This window comes from Mastigoproctus giganteus, chromosome 4 (genome assembly GCF_048544385.1).
Source record: "Mastigoproctus giganteus isolate SK-2022 chromosome 4, ASM4854438v1, whole genome shotgun sequence".
In the NCBI taxonomy this organism is placed as follows: domain Eukaryota; kingdom Metazoa; phylum Arthropoda; class Arachnida; order Uropygi; family Thelyphonidae; genus Mastigoproctus; species Mastigoproctus giganteus.
In genome coordinates, this window is record NC_143578.1 from 164015184 (window position 1) to 164039842 (window position 24659).

A 24659-nucleotide genomic window follows, 5' to 3' on the forward strand; every position below is an offset into this window, starting at 1 on the left:
TTTCACGGCATACTGATGTAGTAATTACTAAATGAATATTTTCACGAATATTTCCCTTGCACAAAAATGCACACTTTGGGTATGTCTTTTTTCGGAACGCACTCGGAACAAATTCAATTTTTCCGACCACGGGACACCCGGCGACCCTGAGAAATTCTGCCGTCCCCTGTGCTCTTTAAAAAACCATACAATGACAGCTGTCCACACCACGACTCTTCGTCCCTCCCTGCTTCTCCCGTAGTGGCAGGACCTGGCAGCATATAGTTTCGCCTGAGTTACGAATATTCCAGTTTGTTTCTATATAACATTCCAATAAACTATTTGGGGAGGGGGGTTGAACGTTACAGAAATCAGAATATTCCTATGAAAAAAAAACATTGTATGAATATTCTACTTATTACACGATATTTTTCGCGTGCCTTTTAAAATCATTAATTTGCTGATGCAGCCCCCGAGGTATGCTCCCGTGGATATGATTTATACTTAGGCAGCAAGAAAATGATCGAGAAACAATATTATAAAGCAGTGGTACCGCCTTTTTGATTACAAGAGGGACCGCACCACACACACACACTTTTTAACGTAAAAATAATAGCGACCCACCTGCATGATAGCAGATTGAGAAAATTATTTATTTATTTATTTATTGAGTAATAATAATAAAAAAATACATAATGATAAAAAGTTACTGTGAATTCTGCAACGCTTTATACTGTACAGCCCAGATCAAAAGAGCTTACAACCTCATTGCAACTATTTTGTTAAGTCGATTTATCAGAGCAACAGCTCACAGTGCCTATTTTTTGTGGAAACGCAGTGGCTTTATCTTGCAATGTTCTAATTTGCGTCAGGGTGCTTTAAGCCAAGGGTTTCTGTATATTTCATTAATTTTTATAATGCTTGGTGTGCAATAAATCTGCGGCCCGTGGGGCGGCCCACAGGTTGGGAACCAATGATCTAGAGTAAATGTTTGGTTTGTCTATCCAATTACACCGCATCTGAGATAGAATAAAAAGTTACTTCAAAAATAAATGGTGTTATAACTCAGATGGCTTTCAACCCCTTCAATTTTGTCTCAACCTAATAAAAAACAAACAAAAAAAAAAAAAAACAAGAATGAAATGTCTAAAAGAGCAAATATGCCGTTGGCAGATATCGGCACCGCCTGTTGGTTTCCCATAACACAAAATGAACGAAAAACTATTGCTTGAGAACAACATATTATCTCTACAATTAATCTTCCTTCTTATTAAAACTAAACTTTCTTATTCAGAACAGTTGCCAGATAAATCCTAAAGCAAAAGGAATAAATCTTTCTCCACATCTTCCCCCCTCTCAGATGGAATAAGCCACCGGCAATCTGTCGTACATCCCCTACAAGCCTTGGGCGAGGGCCTCTTACAAGCAACAAGTCTGGCCAACTTTACAGACGGTGTTTAGCACCGTGGGAACGTTTCACGCGCATGCGTATTGACTGCGAGGGCAGCACTGCGTACAACGTTCTCCGACTTCCTCCATTCACGAAGGGCACTCTAAGAAAGCCGTGCACAGAAATAGAAAATTTATTTCCCCTCCTCTTCTGCTTCCTGCACATATTGTAGAGCGCACTATTTATTATATATTGTGACATTTTTTGTATAGACGTGCTCACTCGATTTTGATTTTTTTTTTTTTTTCAAGATATATATTTGGAAAGCTTACTTGCTGGAACAAACTATCTGTACATATTCACCATCTGAAAAACAAAGAGCATTTATGCAGAACGTTTTTACTCCGCCACAATTTAAAAATAATCTATACAGAAGTACAGGTGCTATTCAGTTCCTTTGAACTGTTCACTGCTTTGCTTTTTCTGTTAAATCAAATACTGTGAATATAGTAAGAGGAGGCAGTCCACAAATAGAGGGGTCGACCAGTCACTGTGTCAAAAATAACATCAATTTTTCAGATTTTGTATATTAAGCACACTAAATCAATTTTCCAAAGTATATTTTCACTCTATAACGCAGATTTCTATCGAAAGGACGAACTGCAAAAAAAAAAAAAAAATACCAAATCTATCATCTTCAACTTTAAGGAAACTGTGAAAATATATTTTGAGTTTCCTTTAATATAAAGTTAACTCCATTCATCAACTACAGGATACGACACATAGTTAACCATCATAAGACTTTTTTTTTTCTACTACTTATTAACTACAGGAGCTCTTCTTTTTCTTTCTTTTTTTTTTTTTTTCCCCGAGACTAAAATCTTATTAGAACAATGATGTTGTGGAGAGGGGTGCTATTGAGGATAAAATACAAATAAGTAAAGGGTACACGCTCACCATGCTCGAATTAACATTTCAATCCTCGTTTGGCAAAGTACAGCTAATCCATCCCACCAACTGTGCTTGGTCAGTACATGTAATTGTAGAAGTCCCCTGTGGGGTGAGCCCACCTATGCCACTTAGTAACTAATTTGAATTTGAAACAAATGAAATTTTAATTGACTTCAAGACGCCTATCGATATGGGATATCATTTATAGTTAAAAATGCTTGACCAGAAAAGTTTATTACTAAAGTGTCGATTCCATTTGGCCCAACTGTAGCAACAAAAAAAAAAAAAAAAAAAAAAATTCAAAGCTGTGAATTATTTAGTAAATACAGTACTGTACATACAAATTTTAAACGAGGGGGATGCTTAATCCGTGTAACAAAATTTTAGTTTTCTTGAAGCAATTAAAGGTACAAAGCCTTCGACTCCTCTAGTACTCTTACGTTTTGGATCCTCTATGGAACCCTTCTTATGGATATATGGGTGCGTGTGTGGTGTTTTATGTTCACACTTGAAAAAGAAATTTTCAAGTAAACAGCACACTGGGGTTGGAGATGGCCACACTATGCTGTTTTTCTCAAAACCATCAGTTCCTCATCCAATACATATATTTAACCCAAATAAGATTACCACTGAGGACCCAAGACGTAGCCTATAAAGTTTAGTTAAGAGTACTGGGTCAAGGCCTTTATACTTTCTAGATACATTTCATATTCAGATAAAGATTTAAAAACCAGGCAGAACCTTGTATTTTGGTCTGCAATTTTGAACAATCAATTTGCGGCAGATTGTTTTGCGTTGGAACTCGATTGTAGATCTTAAATGAAAAAAAAAAAAAGAAAAGAAAAGAAAAAACAAAACAAAAATAATTTTTATTAATTAGGCCGATACGCTTGAAAATATTTTTTAATCAGTTTATGTAAACAGCTAGGTTAATTCCGTCTTATGCACAGTAACAAAATCAACAGAAGAACGACTGAAAAGCGTTATAAAAATTAATATCTGTACAAGGCTTCCTCTGTTGAACTTAAATGGTTTTCCATTTTATGTCAACAGGGCCGAAATGGCAGGTTCCGGTTTCTCCCAACAATTTTGCCCCATCTGAATTACTTATGATGCCATTACTATTAGTCGATGATCAAAAGTTTCTGTTGGCCCCAGCTACCTGGGCCTATCCGCCCATTAAACCCACCAAAGTCAACGCTTCCCAGTGAAGAAAAAAATTACCAAAAATTTGAAAACGCATTATTTTTAAACAGGAAAATTTCCTAAAATAAGTGATAACAGCCATTTTCCCCATCAAAAGTGGTCTAATGAAACGATATTTTAATAGGTGGGCATATTAATCATAACTGTTTCTACTAGATAGCTGAAAATCTTTTATGTTCATACTTGAAAAAGAAATTTGTATAACTGTTGCTGTACAAATTTTTGTTGTTACTTGGGAATATCATCTGGGAGGCAACTGGGCTTTCTTTCTTTTTTTTTTTTTTTTTTTTTTGATGGTACACATAATTTTATCTAGATAGTGCTAAATAATTTTAATCTAAACACAACCGGAAGGAAAAAGTTATTATACCACGATGGTCCCTTTCCTCAATATTAACTTGCTGTGCGACAATACCTCGATAAAAAAAATTCCTGGAATGTGGATAGACCATTAAAGGGCGCCGAATTCACCAGATTTAACCCCGTTGTTTGACGCATCCCTTTTCTTAGACTAAACGTTTGCTTGACGTATGTTGATGCTTTAAATATATGCCAAGCCAAACAATTCAGGATTTATTTTTATTTATTTATTATTTTTTTTATTTCCACAAAGGTATAATCGTACATCCTTTCTCCATATCTATACCATAATAGGTCAGAAGTTCCCAAACTTTCTCGGTTCACGGCGTCCTTATGTCAATAATTTTTCACGGCGCCTTAAAGTAATAACTTAAGTAATGTTGAAACTGTGAACTACTTCTAGCTAGCAGTTCGCGGGTTGTCCGAAAGATGTCGAGTATCGCTGTGTTTTCCTCAAATTTTAAAATATCCAGCGAACGCTGTGAGTTCGCTGCAGCAACCCTGTGACGCCGCGGTGCACAGTTTGGGAACCGCTGCCATAGGTCCTTGCGGCTGGTCATGTACATTCAAGGTATGACAACAAGGACTTTCTACTTGAAAGTCTAAATCACTGATAGAACTGATATTCGGGTCTACCTGTGAGTCGGGTGGACCGAAATTAGGTGAAGTCGGGTCGTTCTGCAACAACCAAATCCTCTGCTTGCATCTTCACGATGGTGGAACTGACAGTAGCCATGCTCTTTATAAATCGTAACAGTTTCTAACTTATAATTAGCGTTATGTGAAATCCCAAATCGAAATGATCACTTTGTAATTTATAAGAATTTGTATTAATATCAATTCTATATCATTTTTCAGAATATGTCCCGAAATTTTTCAAACATCTCCACCGCCTTAACACTTTCCTATTCCATTCTCTGCTTCATGTCAAATAAAACACGAAATTAAATTAGGTAGAAAAAGGGAATAATGGATAATATATCGCAAATCTGGAAATATGTTATTTATTAAAAGCACAACTTTTCAGTTAATACCATCTGAAATCAAGGATTTCAAATAAGATTAATAATTATATTAGAAGAGACTTTAATATAAAAGTTACCTACAGCAATATCAAAACCGTATTTCTTAAAATACATGCGCCATAAATATTCATTTGCTTATACTTTCGTCTAATCAAGACAAAATGATTTTTATAAAATATTATATTATACATGCATAAGAGCCTACTGTCTCATGCAACAATTCGACTCAGAATAGAACGATTTTAAAACTGTTCAAAATTTCATTCATATCAGGCACAGAAATCCGGCAATTATTTATATATATATATATAAAAATTTGTAGATATGTAGTCCCTGCACACTTCGCGTGTGGTATGCAAGACTCCATGTTGCTTTCTCTTTCACGTTTTACGGTTAAGTTTTATTTTACTTCTACGGAATTCCATTCTCTGTAGAACCAATTACAAACGGCATGCCTAATACAATATTCCGTCCCCCCCCCATTTTTTGCTTTCGCTTTTACGTTAATTTCCGCTAAGTTTTTATTTTTCTTAATGCCTTAATTCCAGATTTTTTAAAATCTAATCCTTAAGGGTGCGAAATTACGTTGCACGGTATGCGGCAATATCTTTTCGTTTATCTTTCGTTTTGAATTACATAATTTTTTTGTCTATTATTGCAAGATCCATAAACTAATTTTACTCCACCCCCATTACTTTTGTATTTCTTTTCAATTATATATATATATGTGTGTGTGTGTGATATTAAACGAGAAGTATAGAAAAGAGTAAAGAAATGAAAGAAAGAAATTACAGTATACGCAAACAAAAAAATGTATATGCACAAATAAAAAGAAAATATAAAATTTATAAAAAATTCTTATTATTTTTTTTTATTTGTACATCTGTGTGTATGTATATATATATATATTTATTTATTTTTTTTTTTTTTTTTTTTTTACATATACCGCAATTTCTTTCTTTCATTTCTTTGCTCCTTTGCTCCATTTCTGTCTTTATTCTTTCTATATTTCTTCGCTCTTTTAATTTCACTTATATACACATCACTTGTATTCATTATGGTCGGGTATTTCTGTCTGTCAGTGGCCTTTGTCCATAAATATCTTTCCTCTTTTACATTTTCACATTCTTCCGTTTCCCTTTATATAATATTTTGTTTATAATATACAGGGTGAATCAAATAGAATTGAACACTTTCAAATCTTTTCGTCAAAACCAATTTGTTACAGTTATCACAGTTATTTCTATAATCTTACAAATGCTCAATATGTGCCCTTCGTGTCACGCGGCACATATCAATCTTGTAGTCTAATTCATCCCAGACCTTTGTAGCATATCACCGTCGATGGTTGAAATGGCAGCCATGCTTTCTTTAATCTCTATCAATGCTTTCCTTCATCTTCATCTGGCTGCGAGGAAGAGGTGGTACAAACACGAGGTTCTTGACATATTCCCACAAGAAGTCACATGGTGTGATATCTGGGTGGCCACCGTTCAAGAGGCAGGTTATATATAAGTTCGATTATTTTTGAATACCTGCCATTCCACGAACCATTCCTGCTTTCTTCAACGCAGGAATGGTTCGTGGGTTCTTCTGACGCACCAGGTCTTTATAGATAACCAAAAATAAAGATCACGTGTGTTTAAATCAATGACACTGGAAGCCATGGCAATCCTGCGCCAAACACCTAAGGGCAGCAGTTAGAAACCACTCTGTTGTCAAAAAGTTCATCCAGAAATGCCAGGAAAACTTCGGTATGGAGCCTCGCATCGTCCTGCTAAAACCAGCTGTCATCCATAATCACAAAAAAAAGGCAAGGTGTTTGTTTTAATTGCGGTCTCCAGGGTTTCCCCTATATACCTACAAAAAAAAAAAAAAAAAAAAAGGCAGAGGTTTGCCAGTGAGCAGACGTTGCTTGCAATGTTTCCATCAACAAACACTCATCCAAAAATGCTAAAATACAAAGAGTGCATTTTATAAATGCTAAAATAAATGCTTAGTGTTAGAGAGATTAATACCAATATATTTACAACTTATTATATATTTTTATACGAATATACATCGTACACCTTATAAAACCCAAGGCTTTGATTATGTAACTTACCCAAAGAATAGGTAGGTTACATAATCCAAGCCTCCCATGGACACAGCATCAGTATGAGCCAGTCACGTCGTCGGCTATGCCGTAATTTTCGTTTCATGACCTTCTACAAAACACAGTAAAATAAAAAAAAATAATAATAAATTTTCTGTTTATACTCGAGGACCACCGGTCAGAGCAGTTCACAAGATCGAAAGAACACAAGAAACAGCACCGTATTTAGCAGTCACGGGCTTGAATCCCGGTCACTCAAAGCAAGTGTACTTATGTCCCCTTGCTTGACCACTCGGCTACGGCGGCGGTACTATATCCCCTTATTATACTATATACCGTATACGTTTAATTTACAATTTACTGTACAGTGTAGTAAAATATCATAATGTAACCTTTTAAGAGAAAGAGCAAAAATAACTCAATTAAAATGTAGACAGTGGTTCTTAATTAATATAGAATTTACTGTAATACACAACTACGCAGGATGCGAAAGATATAGGACGAATATATGATTTAAGCATGCTGATAACAACAAATAAAACATTAGGCAAAGGAACGAACATATCAGTTTATACTGAACTAAATAAATAATAATAAAGAAATAAAATTGGTATTAAAAAGTGAAGTGTTTTAAGTCCATTCTGTTTCATATACTGTATACATATAAACTAATGGACGTGCCCATTAACTCTAATTTCAGTTATTAATAGGGTACGCGGCAATACATCTAAGCAAACGTGTGTGTGGAAATTATTTGTGAAAGATTGATAAAAATAATCTTCAATTAAATGCACGTATCGGCAGCTAAAAGACAACAAAATAATATGAATATATATGTTCGAATATTTATTAGTTTACGTCAGTGATATCCTAACGGCAGGTATACATTAATCTAAATTGATAATGGTTATCCCACATGTTAACTTGCTGTAAAACAGCTATGAAATGTATGTTGACTAAAATGGCAAACAATGAACTGCGTAACTTTTTTTTCATTTAAGCAGAAATCGAATTTCTTTATACGTTGCCAATAAAGCAATTTTTTTTTTAATATGCTACTTTATAAAATCGTATTTGCTAGCCTTATTTCTCCTTATCTTTCTCTAGGGTTAACAACAGGCCAAAACTTTAATGCTGGGATACCCACGTTGTTTTTAAAGATGGTAACTCCAAAACTACTTGTATGACAATGTCCGAAACGTGATTTTCCCTATTTCCGTACTTACCTTGTACGGCGTTGGGCCCTGCGACGGCCAGTAGCACAGCAACGAACACATAAAACCAAGGTCGGTGCCGCATTCCGGTGAGCTCCAGATACTAAAGAAAAGTTATTCCCGATTTGTTTGGCACATCCAGAATTATATCCAAATATCGGCGGTAATATCCACTACAATAAAAAGCAAGAACACAGTATATACAAAACGTAATAACCTAGCTTCAACTCATCAATTCCAAACAGCACACATCCAACAAGTCAAGACTACAAAAGTCCGACCTGTTGTCTGCCGATCAGCACAAAGTGCGCTCCTCGAGAACTTCATTACTGTATCCTTCCGCCATCTTCTACTTTGTCGCAATTTACAATCGTAAATTAGCCAATAATAATCTAAATGTATAATATAATTTACATTTCCGTATAATAAAAGATCTGTTTATTTTATTAGTATTAATATTTTATCATTAAATATAAATTTCTTTCTTTCTTTCAGTTTGAACAACTATTGACCGATCAACTTTTTATCAGTAGTTGTATTCGTGCGCTTGCTTTACTTTTAACCAATGAAAACTTTCAACCACCATGACGTCTCTGAGAATTTAAAGCCGCTCGAAGGCCATCAGGACAGCTGCTACTGCGGAGCAGAGTAGGAAGAACGCGTTCTTTGGGGTCATAACCTCAGTCTATTAACCCAGGGAGGAGGGGAAAAAAGTGGTAGTTACAACAGTAAGGGCTACCCGTTTCGAGAGAGATAAACATCAACCATATTACTACAGTGAATATGAAATATCCTGAGTTATACATTTTTAATAAAGTGTGTTGACGAACTTTAAAGTTTTAATTCAAAATACTTCAGGAATTATTCTGAAAAAGAGACTATCAATTGGTATTCATAAGTGGAAATTAATATTAGTAAGGTTAAAGTAGCAAATCTTCAAAAGAGATGAAGCTGGAATTGCACACCGAAAAAACTGAAACAAAAAGGAAATTTTATCGCATGTTATTTATTTATTTATTTTTATCATCATCATCATCGAGCAAACGGTGTGGCTTTTCACATAACCACCGTTTGCAGACTCTTATTTTATTTCTTAAAAATAAAGTAAAAAAAAAAAAAAATTCATCTTTATTTGAATACCATACAACAATATCTCCAAACTAGTGGCAGTCACACTACTTAAGCACAAGTGAAGTGTCTTCAATGAAAAAAAAAATATATATATTTATATATATTTTTTTTGTTTATCCATTTTATTTATTATTTTTTCATATGCCTACATTTTAGAGCTTAAATCAGTCGAGTTTTCAGTTTGAAGTTTCATTTTAGTGAGTGGGAGACGGGGTTTTGCACCTTGCCAAGTGTTAAAAATGTCAAAAACAAAGACTAATTATCGCCCAAAACGATCCTGTGCCTATGTTGATGGTAATGCACACCTGTGTGCATTACACCATCAACATAGGCCTTGGACTGGTACTGCTGGTTTTCACATTTAGAATACACTACCGTATTCTAAAGAAAAGATTCTCAACCTTTTCCAGATGACAGTACTTTCATTGGTAAGCCTTTCAACACAGAAGCAAAGGACTCCATATCGCTATCACCATTTCTCAAAATATGCGGTTTCTATGTGATTGACCTGTTCATCACCTATTCAACCGCATCCTCGAGACTGGTATCACACCGACAATATGGAACGTCTACCATGCTTTACCAGTTCTAAAAACTAATAAACCAAAAGATCCCAGAGACTACAGAGCAATCTCTATTTCCTGTGGACTACTAAAAGTGTTTGAAAAAAACGATACAGTCCAACTTAGTCGATCACTGCTTCAATGGGCGTCCACAGCATCTTCATACTGTTATTCCTATAACTTTAAATCTATTAATGACCAGCTGGGCAATCCAAAAAGCCCTTAACTCTAAGAAACAACTTGAAATCTTATTCCTAGACATACAAGCAGCTTTTGACACACTCAGCACAACAGAGCTAGTTAAAATTTTGAAGCATTATTTCACAATCGAAAGTAATCTTCTTGTATCCTCCATCAACTCTTCATCAGCAGGAAAATCTTTATTAAATATGATCATAGATTGGAGAGGACCACCACGACCTCTGTCGGCATCCCACAAGAGGGAGTTCTTTCATCATGGTTTTTTGCCGCAGCACTAGAGCCCTTCGTTGCGAAGCACCCAAACTTCATTTCATACACTTACTTTCAAAGACCACCTCAAGATGGCCAGGCTAAAAACGCTTGCGGCGTACTGGTCAATCCGGCAGAAATTGGTCGGTCTTAGGCCTCGAGAGTTCCTTTTGGAATACGTCCGAATAAATTTAATACCCGTACTGCTCTACGCTTCGGTACTCTGCTCAGGAGCTTCCTCTGCTCAACTAAAGAGATTTCTGGGGGTTGAATATTTGGCTCCTGAGATGACTAAACAGTGAGATGGGCTACCATTTCACCATCTCTAGGAGCGTGCTCTATGCAAACCTGAGCATGAACCCTTGGGAAACCATAGTCAAAGAGAGGAATCTACGCATCTTGGCACAACTTCTATGCGGCCAAATGGATTCACATGACATCTGGGATGTTTCTGCAAACCCTTGGACCTCACAACGAACCCGGTGCAGTTCAGTATCTTGTCTGCAAAATGTGCAATACCTTAGGTCAGTGTTCCGAGAAAATACGTTCGGAATGTATAACTCCCTAGGAATTTATGCCTCATCTTTCTGCAGCTCAAAGCGCTATAGACAGGACATAGTGAAAGAATTCCCTGCAAAGGCTTTCCTGGATTCACCATTGTGTTTTTTATTGTTTGTTATTTATTTATTTTATTGTTTATTATTTTATGTATTGATATTTACTTTGTTGTGTATTTTTAAATCTGTTTTGATCTCTTGCAATATCAATGAATATAATCAACTGGAATTTGCATAATGTACACCCTTCTAGCCGAACCAGGCTGTTCCAGGGGTGCCCACTGATTGCATTGCAGTTGTTGGATAGTTGGCTGTTTTGAAATTTTGCGCAAAGGTAAAAAAATATTACTTCTGCTGGAAAATATTAAATGTCTTTCTATTTGAACTTTTGAAATAAAAAACGAAATTTCACTGAGAAAAACCATGCAATCCTCAGCCGAAACCAATTGATTTGGCCGCAGAGTGATAAAAATATAAAAATTCCTCCCATGGAGGTGAAATTCAGTATCAGATTTATATTAGTTCGGAACTCTTAATACTCTGCAGGATTTGGCCTATTACTACAAAAAAAAACTTTGGGGTACTCAATATTTCAGCCTCTAGGCGGGTGTCTAGTTTTTTTTTTTTTTTTTTCTTTTTGTTAGTTGTTGGCCATAATGCACCTCCCAAAGTTTTTGCATTTTACTCTGATCCAAGCCCGAGGAGGGATTCGAACCTTTGGGTTGCTAGGCAGGCACTTTACCCACCTGGCTAGCCCGGTCGACCGGGTGTCTAGTGCGCCTATACATGAATACTCATTTCTGTCAACACTTTCCAGGCCCTTCAAACCTTCTGCAATGCTGCTTTTAATTGCAGGAAGGCTTTCAACCTCAATGTTAATTCAAGAAATCAAACTGAAAACACATCATAAATCACAATACAGCCTGTTGCCTCGTCTGTCGCCCTGATGATGTCATATACAAAATTGTTGTGGTTTTCAACAACATGCAAAAGATTTTAACAGATGCTGCACTTTTCTGACTCATCCTTTATCAAGACTCTCTGCAACTAAATCCTCCCTCTGCTCAGTGATACCGTCATCGACCAGAGACTTCTGATACCACTCCAGGTTAACAGAATTCAGAATTATATCTAGAACTTGTTCCTGCTGATCTTGTTTGAATGACATTACTACTTCTGTTTGACAGTACACCTTTTCTCTTTGTGGACTACTTTGGGTAGCACTGCATAAAGACTTGGGCAAAGACATGGATAAAGATTTTATTTATTTATTTTTTATTCTTTTGTTTTATTTTATTTATTTTTTCTTTTGTTTTATTTTATTTATTTATTTATTCTTTTTTTATTATTTTTTTATTTATTCTGATTATTTTTTTTTATTTATTCTTATTATTTTTTTAACTTTATGCTATTCTCTTCCTTATTTCTTCGTCTTATGATGTCCTGTCTCCTGGGAATGTGTGTGTGTGTGTGTGTGTGTGTGTGTGTGTGTGTGTGTGTGTGTGTGTGTGTGTGTGTGTGTGTGTGTGTGTGTTGCCAGCACGGGGTTCTTTTGAATGGATCCAAACTCTCTTTGGACATTCAGTGCGTGACTGTTGAGGATGGCCATGGTACATGCGTAGTTGTGGCCTACCTCCCCGTGGTGTAGACGGACACTGGGCAGGCTTTCCAGGTGATCGCCTGCCTGGTGACAAAACGGCCAGAAACAAATAAACAATACAACACCCAGGTATTGTAACTCCCAGGTCCTTTTCCTCCTCCACTGTTTTTAATTCAACCCCATAGTGTATAATTTATTTGTGGGTTGTTATTCCTCAAGAGTAAGACCTTGCATTTAGCAGCATTAAAACATAGCTGACACTTCTCTGACCATCTTTGAAGTCTGTTCAAGTCACCCTAAAGGAGCAATGATCATTAACAACTCTGCCAATCTTTAGGTCATCTGCAAATTTTGACATCACGCCTTTCTATCCTTTCGCTGATGTCATTTATGAAAATGAGAAACAACAGCGGTCCAAGAACCGATCCTTTGGGGACCCACTCCTGGCGCTACACCACTCTGAAGAATATCCATTAATCAAAACTCTCTGCCTTCTGCCCTGCAGCCAACCCAGCAATCCATCTTAGAATCCTACTAGAAATCGCAACCTGTTCAAGCTTATACAATAACCACTCATAAGGGGACCGAGTCAAATGCTTTGCTAAAATCCAAATAAACTATGTCGAAATTGTTCTCTTAATCCAGCTCATGAATAACTGTGTCGAAATAACCTACTAAATTAGTTAATCATGATTTACCCTTAACAAAACCATGTTGTGTGTCCTTCAGAATGCCACATCTATCTAAATGTCCCTGAATTGCACTTTTAATCATTGCCTCTAAAATTTTTCAGACTGGTTAGCATGAAATCAAACCAACCGGTCCGTAATAACCAACTTCACTCTTAGACCCGCTTTTATGTACTGCGATATATAAAAGCTAATGGCACTTCAATCCAAAAGAATCTCACCCCTGAGTCCAAAGATGCCCTCTTAATTAATCTCAGTTGTTCAATACACTCCTTTGCGCTCTCCTTCAAAACTACAGCCAACTTCAAATGTCATCAACTCCGGGAGCCTTATTTGCCTTTATGCGCAAAAGTTTTTCTAATAAACAGTCATCTGTAATTACATCACTAATTTCATATGGTTCAGACTCACTCACACAATCTCTTCTCATCGCGAAGGGTCTTCGTCAGTAAAGATCGATGCAAAGTACCTATTAAATTCATCGCAACATCAGTTGGGTTATCTAAGACTTTCCCACACCCAGTGCCCAAGGGTCCGATGTGATTAGTTTCTAGTTTCTTCTTTGTTGTATTCACACACAGGAAAAATTCCTTGTCCCCATTCTTTGCTCTCTTAGCCAATGCTTTCTCATACGCAGCCTTGGCCTCCCTGACCTTATTTGTGATACTATTACAGATCAACTTGTACCTTTTGTAGGCTTCAGTACATTTCATCGCTCTGTAACTGGCCCATGCCATCTTTTTCTGCTCTATTTGACCAGCCAGCTCCGCAGTCATCCATTTCGGCATCCTCCTCCTCCTCCTGTAATATATTCTTAAAAGTATGTATGCGTTCATGACTTCTGTGATTTTTGCTTTAAAAGTATTCCACAATTCAAATGTATTCGCCATCCCGCGGCAATCCGCCCATTTCACAGATGCTATATAGCGCCTTAAACTGTGTCAAAGTCTTCTCTTCTGAAGTTAAAACCCGTGCCTTTACCTTTAACTACTGCAACATTTTTCTTTATCTTCCAACTGACGATTGCATGATGCCTTTGATGTCATCTGATTCGTCAGGAATGTTGAGGTCAAGAATATTCTCACCCTAGTACTTTATCTAACATGCCGGTACAAATAATAATCAACCAGTTTATTTAAAAAAAATGTTTTTCCCCCCATTGTGAGTTTCCCCCTCCCACTTATTCCAATCAATCTGGGCAGATTAAAGTCACCCATAATAAGACAGTCACGCTTGCTTACCCATTCCATCTGCACGTAAAGACTCTCATCATATTCTACTTCACAATCTTCTAGTCTGTAGATTACTCCCACTCTCATTGTTCCTTTGCTTGCAAATAACTCACACCACACAGATTCTCTACTGGCAGAAGTAACCTCAGACTCAGCAAAGGCTCTTTTAGCGCTCAGGCTGCCTTTGATAAGAAACATAACCCCCACCCCTTTTATTTTTTCTATCTTTCCTAAATATATTATACATAGTGTAGTGGAACTCGTCATCACCAATTTCCGGATGGCACCACGTTTCGGTTAGCCCTATTATATCAGCATTAGTTGTCCTAACCAGGAGTTCAAATTCAGCTATTTTATCGACAACACTCCCTACATTACTGTAGACCAGGGGGTGGCCAACTTAATTTGTGATGCGATCTACTTTTTTCCTTCAAAATGTGCCGCGATCTACCATCTCAAAAATTTCATTGTACAAGGTTAAAAAAGTTAATCAACACATATAGAAAAATGTTGTTTATAAATTTTAAAATTCAATACAATTCAGAATTCTTATTTTAAATTCATACGTACTTAAAATTTTAACTTATGCGAAGTTTGTGTCTTCATGTCATCTGTCAAGCTTTCAAAATCGGGGATATACTGTGTAAGGCGGTAAAGAATCTTCTGTACGCAAGTCCGTAAGAGCACAGCAATTCTTCGTATTTGTTTGTTTCAAATACAGAGAGGCCGATTCACATAGATATGTGGAACCAAAAGAGGAATTTAAAAGTTCACTGCATTTTTTAACATTTGGGTGCTTTTTCTGATGATCTGGTTTCTAGGAAGATATCGTTTTGCAATGTAATAATTTCATTTCAAGTAATATTTTCTCCATGTGAAAAATTGCAGCGATTTTTTTTGCAATTTGTTTCGTATCTAAGTCGACATTAAATGGATAAGAAATATATTGAACAATGTCTTCAATTGTTTTAAAATCACCGAATCTAGTTTCAAAATCGTCCACAACATTTTCAATTTCAGAAACATATTTCTTACTGTAAAATTCAAAAACAGGATATTTTTGCAAATGATCTTGCATATTGGCAAAATGGTCGAATTTTTTTTCTTTGATATCTTTAGCCATTGCCAAAAATTGATATTTATATGCAGAAATACTACTAATCATGTCACCCACATTTTTGTTTTTTCCTTGTAATTCCAAATTCAGATCACTCAATTTACTGGTAAAATCTGTCAAAAAAGCCAGATCACAAAACCACTCCGTATCTTGTAGCTGCTGATAATCATCTCCCCTTTGATCAACATTTTTTTTTTAATTTCATTCAGTAAATTTCGAAATCTCTGTAGAAACTTACTCCGACTCAGCCACATCACATCTGTGTGTAATATCAGATCTGGTTCTTTTTCATCGAGTTGCATTTTGAAAAGTCTCCTTTGAAGAGATTGTCCTCTGATGGAATTCACGATTTTGAAAGCGGTGTCCATAACAGTTTTAGTATTTAATCTTTTGCTGGCTAACACTTGTTGGTGGATACAGTGGTAACTCAAAAAATCTGGGAATTCATTATCCTTTTGGCACAATGTGATGAATCCGTTCAGATGCCCCATCATTGCTTTTGCTCCATCTGTTGGTACTGATAAGAGCTTAAATAGTGGTAATTTAAATATTTCAATAAAATGTTTGAATGAGTTAAAGATATCAATACCTCTAGTTCTTTCTTTTAACTAAACCATACCCAGAAATTCTTCTCTAGTGGCGGAATCATCGAAAACCATACGAATAAAAACGAGCAACTGAACTGTATCACTGACATCTGTAGATTTATCCAGTTGTAAAGAAAAGGACACACAATTAGCAATATCAGCACGCAATTGTCCGCTCACATTTTTACTCATTTTTTCGATGCGTCGCATCACAGTATTTCGAGATAAATTGCAGATCTTGAAGGGCACTCTTAATTTCATTTCTGTTCTTAAAATTTTCGAAAAGAGAATCTGTTATTTCTAAAAATGCGTCTTTGATGAATTGACCATCAAAAAATGGTTTTCATATTTTTGCAAGAAGATGACTCACTTTAAATGATGCTACCGTTACTGCTTTAGATTGTAAATTAGGTGTCATGAAGAAAATTTGTTGCGGGAATAATCTGGATTTAAGTTCTTTTAATTTATTTTTTCTAAGGTCACTATTAGGCTGAAAATTCGATTGGTATTTACCATGGAGTGGGTTGAAGTTCCTTTCTAAATTTCCTTTTTTGGGTATATCCACCGAAGCATTGAAATTCAAACAGCAACATTTTTCTTTCGCCATTAAAAAAAAGTATTCTAGTTCCCATTCTTGATGAAAATGATACGTTTTACTCTTTTTTGTTGTATTCATTTTAAAACAAAAGGTATTAAATTAACATATAAGTGCTGTCCAGTTATTAAAACAGCAAAAGCAATGCTTACCGACTTAACTTAACACTTTAAGTTGCGCGGACTGGAAAAATATTCTGTCTGAACAGCTAAATTAGGATAATTGATGAAGAGGATTCCCGAATGAGGAAGTTGTTTCCAAAATAACCGGACAAACACACCACCGTTCATTGCTCTGTTTGGTTATATCGTTATAAGAATCAGTTTTGAACGACTTTGTGATATTTCTCTAAAGCTATTTCTGGAGATCATGACCATAAAACAATAATATCAATTTGCACTTTTCGATTAATTGGGCTTTTCTGTAAGTGCAATCTAATTATAAATGGGTAGTAAACTCAATCTTATTGTATTTGCAATAATACCCACATTTCTCCTTCAATGAAATCTTCCATCATGCAAAAACAACAAAAATAAATTTTCAAAATCTGCTCTTCATTCCTCTTTTTGAAGCTTCGTTAAAAAATAATAATAAATAATAAAAAATAAAATAAAAAAATAACGCGCAGGTAGCGAAACCCGCTGCGCAATATAAAATTTTGGTAGTATACCTGACCGCGCAAATCGGGGGGGGGGATGACTGTATATTTAAAATTCGTCGTGACCGACCGAAATTAAAGCCGCGATCGACTCGTTGGCCACCCCTGCTATAGACACAGTTGAGACTAAGTAATCTTCTATAGTTTACTACCCTGACACAACCCTTGAAGCTATTTAGGTTTGTATTCCAAGGTTTATCTTCCCTCTAATTTGAAACGTTGCTACTCTCAGTAATGCATTCCTTTAACCCGCATCATCAGATAAACTTGGATCTAAATTACCTTTCTTCCCCTAACTAGCAGCGTCCCTGAATCCTCAGGGTATCCTCAACGATACTGAAAAAAATTCTTTCACCACCTTTTTTCAAATGAGTACCATCTCTACAAAATAGATTCCTTCTACCTACAAATTCGGTCACACTGTTAAAAATTCCCCCCCCAACCCTAGAGCCTTGCAGATTCTCCTAACCATTTTTTCAGCTTAGCTCTATATTTATCCAACAGATGGTCATGTGGTGTACGTTTAATATCGTTAGCATTAGCATATGATGCAAGAAATCAAGCTTATACAGCATCAGCCAAAAAAAAAAAAATAATAAATAAATAAATAAATTCCCATTTCACCAATCCATTCGCTCCAAAAGTGTGTCCACTTCTTCCTTGAATTTATTTAAACAATCAACTTCCATTCTCATATTGTGAAGGTATTCATAGTATAAGATATATGATGCCAATTTTTAACTACTTTAGTAGCTGCTGCGTACTAAAATGATGCACTTGCATTAACCTGTAAACTTTAACGCAACATGAAGCTTTAGCCCTAAAATGCTGTGAAGTTTAACTCCACACCATCAGACATCTCTCATATTGTGGAGTTATACTTCATAACTGGGTTGTCATCATTGCAACACCAGGTTACCTGCCCACCCACCGATGAGAAACCAATAAGCTTCGAACCGGTGCCGTCTGAGTGGTAGGCCGAGAATAAGTAACAATAGTTTTTTTTCCATTGGTGAAGCGTTACTTGTTCGAATTAGCGCAATATCATGGCAACTCGTTATGAAGGTATTCACAATATGAGATATACTTAAATGATGCCAATTTTTAACTACTTTAGTAGGTTGCTGCATACTAAAAGGATGCACTTACACTAATCTGTACGTCACTATCTATTTCCACAAAGACCTATGGAAGTTTGTTCCAGCAATCAACCACCCGCTGGTTAAAGGCAAATTTCCTCACATTTATTCTAGTCTTTCCTCAATTTGAATTTATTCTTCTTCAGATTCATAATCTAAGCAAGAGGAAGAATCCCATCAGCATTGCACCTGCTCAAACCATCCAAGGCCTTATACACCTCAATCAGATCACCTCGCAGGTGACTAGTCTCCAGATGCTGCAATTTGCAGAACTTAAGCCTTTCTTGGTAAGAGCAACCCTTTGTTCCCCTCACCAATCTCGTTGCCTTGCTCTGAACTCTTTCTAGCAACTTTATATCCTTCCTATAATGAAGGCTCCAGACCTGTTTGCAATACTCAAGGTGTGGCCTGACCATTGCCTTATACAAGGAATAATCACTTCCTTATCCCTGCTAGCAAGATTCCTGTATATCATTGACAACACTCCATGACCTGCTCTGGCGCCTGGCTGCACTGCTCAGAAAACTTTATATCTGACTGCACAAATACCCCCAGGCCTTTTTCATTCTCCACTACTCTATGTGTAGTATCGTACAGTTGGTATATTACTCTGGGATTACTGCTACCCATATGCTGTACTTTGCATTTGTCAATATTAAACTTCAGTTGCCACCTCTCGGCCCAACTTTTCTAGATCCTGTTTCAGTAGCGTGCTGTCATTAACTCTGCCAACCTTCGTATTGTCTGCAAACTTGGACATAAAGCCTGATATACTTTCATCAATATCATTGATAAATACAGAAAACAACAATGTGCTCAATACCGAACCCTGGGGAACTCCACTAATAACATTAGTCCAGGAAGAGCAACATGAATAATAATTCTCTCTTTACCTCCCTTAAAATCTGACAATCTGTTGGTAACATCAATTGTTGCTCCTGGAAAACACACTATAGTACTAGAACACCTATCTTTATTACAAAACATTTTATTCGTTACAGAGTAGTCTGTAATTGACACTTTGTTGGTTAAAGAAGTTTAAATTATGCATAATAATAGCTAAAACCATGAGGAAACAGTATATCGTATCTACAAAATTCCTATTTGCAGAATGAAGCAGCTCAGTTTCCTAGAGGGAGGGAGGGAGGGAGAGAGAGAGAACATAAACACTCTTTAAAAATTCATAACTTACAACTTAATTATGTTTTCCTCTTCTTCCTCCCCACCATTCGTGTATCATGCAAAATGATGTGCTCTTGTATAAATTCTAAAAGCATGAATGCAGTTCAGCTTGTACTGTTCTTCACAATGTGCATCTATTTAAAAACACCCCGAAATAGCACTAAAAACCTCTAATTTTGGAATTTGTAATTAAAATGTAGTTTAATTTTATACATTAACTTCATTAATTACTGTTTTTAGCTTCATATAAGTAAATGTGGGGGGAAAAAACGTCCTCATAAAATTGCATTGATAAACAAAAAAATGTCAAATAAATGATTATGTTATTTTGTTATCTCTCTATACATTAAAAAAGTTTCCCTACTAGTGATATTTATACGAGCCAATGGGAGAAAAGGGCGGGGTAATTATGTCACTACATACGCGCAGGTAAATAATTACATTGTTGTCCTGCATTGAAAGACAACTGCCTCCATAACGTTCACCAACATTGTGCACGTGCTTCACTCTCAATCTGTAATACATGACCATGCACGGCATCATTTGATGTTCCACTATAATGTCAGCTGATGAAGGGACCCGATATAGTTTGTATATTTGTAAATAGTTTAGCATTTTGTAATTATTTTAAATATTTGTATAGTTTGTAAATATTTTAAATATTTGTATAGTTTGTAAATATTTTAAATATTTGTATAGTTTGTAAATATTTTAGTCCTTCTCTTTCGGATGCAACAATTTCCTCATGCATTATGGAACCCAAAGCAAAAGGCCTTTTCCTAAGTAACCTATGTAAACGCAGGTAAATAATTACATAGTGATATTTATTCCACCTTGAGAATACCGCGTGGTGGGGATGGGGGTAGCCAATGGGACAAGAGGGAGGCGGGTCAAGTTGGCGTGGTAATTGCGTCACAATGCACAGGTAAATAATGACATAGGTAATTTTTCCCGATTAGATATCGATCAATGTGTTTCGACAGGTGTGTCTTTTACGTAAAGATTTGACTTACTCCGTCATACCTCTACATTTTAAGTAGTGACGCATGCGCGGGGATTGGCGAGCAGCGGGAGAAGACCACTAGTAGTTTATTATTATTATTTCACTATATTTTAAATCAGTAAATTGTGGTATCAGTGGTTTTCTAGACATTTCTGGGCCGACCGTGGACCAGTGGCTAACATGCGTGGCTACAAGTAAAATATGGAAACTACGAACTAAATAATACTTTACTCCTTTAAACTATCTTCGATTCTCTAATAAAAGGATAAACTGCAGCCATTACCAATCCACTACAGGATGGAAGCCTCTTGAACAATTCATGTTGAAGGAAACATGAATCTTCGATTCTCTAATACTATTTGTAAATTGCGAACTGCAATCGGTAGGTCGCAGGCGTCATGAAATATCGGAGAGATAATATTGGTTTTTACCAGGTATGTACTGTACTTTTTCAAGTATCAGTCAGTGCAATGAAGACAGTGGCAGCGATAAGTTTTACCATGCAAATGATTCGATCAATGTCAGAAAAAGTTGAGGATTTACTGCTAGTAGACAGTTTCATATATCGAAAATTAAAATTCTGTAATGTCACGAGTAGCTTCGGTTGGGTACTATAAAATCTTGAAGAGATACCCAAAACAATCATGAAAAAAAAATTTAAAGAAATACAACGAAAACTCATAAGCAACAGTGTCAGGCGAAAAGCAGATGGGAATATTACACAGCAACTATCGAAAATTATCACCGCAACTATTAAAAGAGAATAGAAAAGCTTGGGAAGCCAACATAGAAAATGATACGGCTTGTATTCGCCAAAACATCTATAAACATAACCCGAAAGTTTAAATAGCGCTTAGACCATTTTGGATGACTTAGCTTAGTGAGAATGAAATGGAAATTTTTTTTACGCATTTTCAATAAACAATCGGTGATCATAGTTCTTTCATGCAAGTCCAATATTCAGTTTTTGTGCAAATGTATAAAGATTTACATATATGGAACATTCCAGTACATACTACACAAAGTTTTGGGCATAGATGTTCACTTTGCACTTTCCTAAAAAGGAACGTAAGCATTCCCTATAGCGTTTTGTTTGCTACCTGACAAGAGAGAACCAAATACAAAACGTGGTCTAAGTTGGTTGCACTTTGGCTTACGGTATGATTGTAACCGACTTTGAAAGGTAACACATTGCTATACATCCTTCTTGGCTTCAGATTTCGTTTGGACAAAGTTCCTTATCGCAAAATACAAAAGTTCGGATTAATCAAAGATTACAAGTATAAAAATAGTGAAATGAGCCAGTTGTTTGGATACTTTCTCAGTTTACTATTTATGGAACCCGAAGTGTCCATAAAGGCCATGTTTTTATTGCAAATGTTTTGCAGCTGACTTAAGGGAATTTCATATACAAGCGAATAGTCACATACTGAGGAGCAATATCCCAATTTGTCTGAAACGTAAAATAATTAACGAAATGTATACTTCCCACCATGACTTATGGAAGTGAAACTTCGGCACTCACCAAAAGAATGGAAGAGAGGCTGAAAACTACACAGCGAAGGATGGGGTTGTGGGCCCCAATGCACTGCATTGGGGACTCCTATTAACCGACTTGCCCGATTAATCGACGCTGCCCTTCCCTTCCTCTTCCCTTCCCTCTTAAAAACATTATCTGATGCCCATCCCACGGCACATTGAAGTGTGCTATGGGTCCCAAATGCTTCTCGAGAGGTCAGTTGTATTTGTTCCAAACCATGTTTGTATTTGTAAAATTATTTGTTATTGTAATTACAGTACGTAGTTGAATTAAATATTAAGTAAAACTAATGAAATATGAGCGAGAAAAGAAAGTTGTTTCTATTTGAACATGAGTCGCTCTAAGAGTACACTGAATCCTATAGCATGAAGTGCTTAGATTCTATTTAATAACATGGAATCTAAGCGCTTCACTCTGCTTAGAATGAAATCTGTCATTAATTTCTAGATGGAATACAGATAATTCTGAGACGATTCGTGGTACCACTTCTTGTATGACTTCTTCAGTGACTGAATTGCTATCCTTATTACAGTGTGCGAAGTGGAATAAGGACAAAAATTCATTCATATAATGAGTGATACATGAAGTATCACGAAACATCTAAAGATATCTGCATAACTTAAAGAAATTACAGACTTATCTCTAGATGTTCAAATTTTAAAACAGAAAACGTTACCAAATTTAAAATAAATTAATTCAGTAAAAAATTTGGCCGAACTTGTACTAAACCATTTGGCTAATCGAAATACTTTGTTTCCCTAAACGATGGTCTTGTTGTGGCTTCTTGATAAGATAATATGTACCTTGTTTTATGATTTTTTAAAATTTATTTATATATTCTTTCTATTTTTTTCTATGCCATTAGTTGTAATTCATTTTACCTCATATTATTTCATTAATTTTCACTTAACTCACTGAGCGTTAAAAAAGCCATTATTATTTAAAAATTGTTTACTTAATCTACTATTATCTAAAAGTTTTTCTCGGCTATAGCTGCTTAGCGCTAGTCGAAGTGCGGATCGTATTTTTCTCTTTCCTAGAGGTAAAAATGTACCTCAGAAGGCGGTGATTTACTTGGTGTTGAAGAATGCTTAAATACATACAATATCGATATCATTATGTTATAGCTAGTCCTCGCAGTACTTATAAAGCATTGAGACTGTATAGCTAGTTTTATGTGGCTTTTTTTCTGTTTTTATTTCTAATTTTCCATTATTAAAGCCGATTAAAATCGACCTTCCCGAGAAAGAAAGACTTCAGGATAATAATTAGACTCATTTAATAATTTTTGTGAGAAGTAAATAATAAGATTGACTACTAAATGCTATCACAAAAATTACGTAATGGTGATGACGTAATGCAGGTGCAATAATTATTGCTCTATACTTTATATGAATACATTTTAGTTATCTTATCTAAAAAAAAAATAGGCCATGTTTCTGATAAGAACATTTAAATGTATGACTTTTTCCGCATATAGGCTTACAACAAGTCGAAATATTACATAATCAGTAAACTTTGCCCTACATATGATTAGCAAATAGTGGATGAAAAGTGTCTTCTGGGAACAAAATTACACTTCGCCATCAGCAAAATTTTTGTAGGTAAGGTCATGATGGCAACGACAATGGTTTGACCGTATCGACACTTGTGCTCTCTAAATATGTAATAAATTTATATATTTTTTTAAATTCTAATAGAACTTGCTATTAAACATTTTTGAATTAAACGAGGCACCGCGTACGCACTTTACATCGAGGTATGCAATTTGCAAATAATAATAAGCCCACTTGCGATATAACGTTAGGCAACAATTAAGAGTATACAGATGGACTTATTTTGACAGGTGTTTTTCCATCCGAAAGATTTCCACAGTTTCTTCTAACGAAGAAGGTATATTGATGAATACGCTCCTCTTGAGACTAGAATAAACCGTCTTGCATAGCCAAAATATACACAAGTTAGTTTATGTACGTAGTGCGTTAGATTTCAAGCGCGTTAGCAAATAGTAATACAGTAATTCGATTTATAGCAAAAAAAAAAAAAAAGCATAACGCAATGATTATGCGCGCACTGGTTACAATTCGTTTCTGTGCATCGTTTTTTTTTGCCCTTTCATTCCTCCAATTAGCGCATGGCAAGAAACAATTAATATTCAGTGTTTCGGCTACAATATACAATATCATGGATAGCCTATGCAATATGTATGAAAGAAATTATGAATTATAACAAAAATTCATGATTTTTGTTGTAATTAATGATTTATAACAACAAAAAAAAAAAGAAAAAAAAAACTTCTTTTATGAGCGACCGAGAATATTTGTTTCTGCGCATCCGCGACATTGCCCATTCATAGCCCATTTGATACATATGGAAAAAATATATAAACAATAAAA

The 24659-nt window shown here is 35.7% G+C and overlaps 1 protein-coding gene across 1 annotated transcript in view; it reads right to left on the reverse strand.

Annotated features, from left to right (window-relative positions):
• LOC150087161 (uncharacterized) overlaps positions 1 to 8484 on the reverse strand; it is a 249257-nt gene extending 240773 nt beyond the window's left edge. The window contains exon 1 of the mRNA XM_090372995.1: positions 8233 to 8484. Coding sequence (XP_090229121.1) covers positions 8233 to 8305 — 73 coding nt within the window. The 5' untranslated portion in view covers positions 8306 to 8484. The remainder of the gene's footprint in view (positions 1 to 8232) is intronic.
• Positions 8485 to 24659: the final 16175 nt, after the last annotated feature.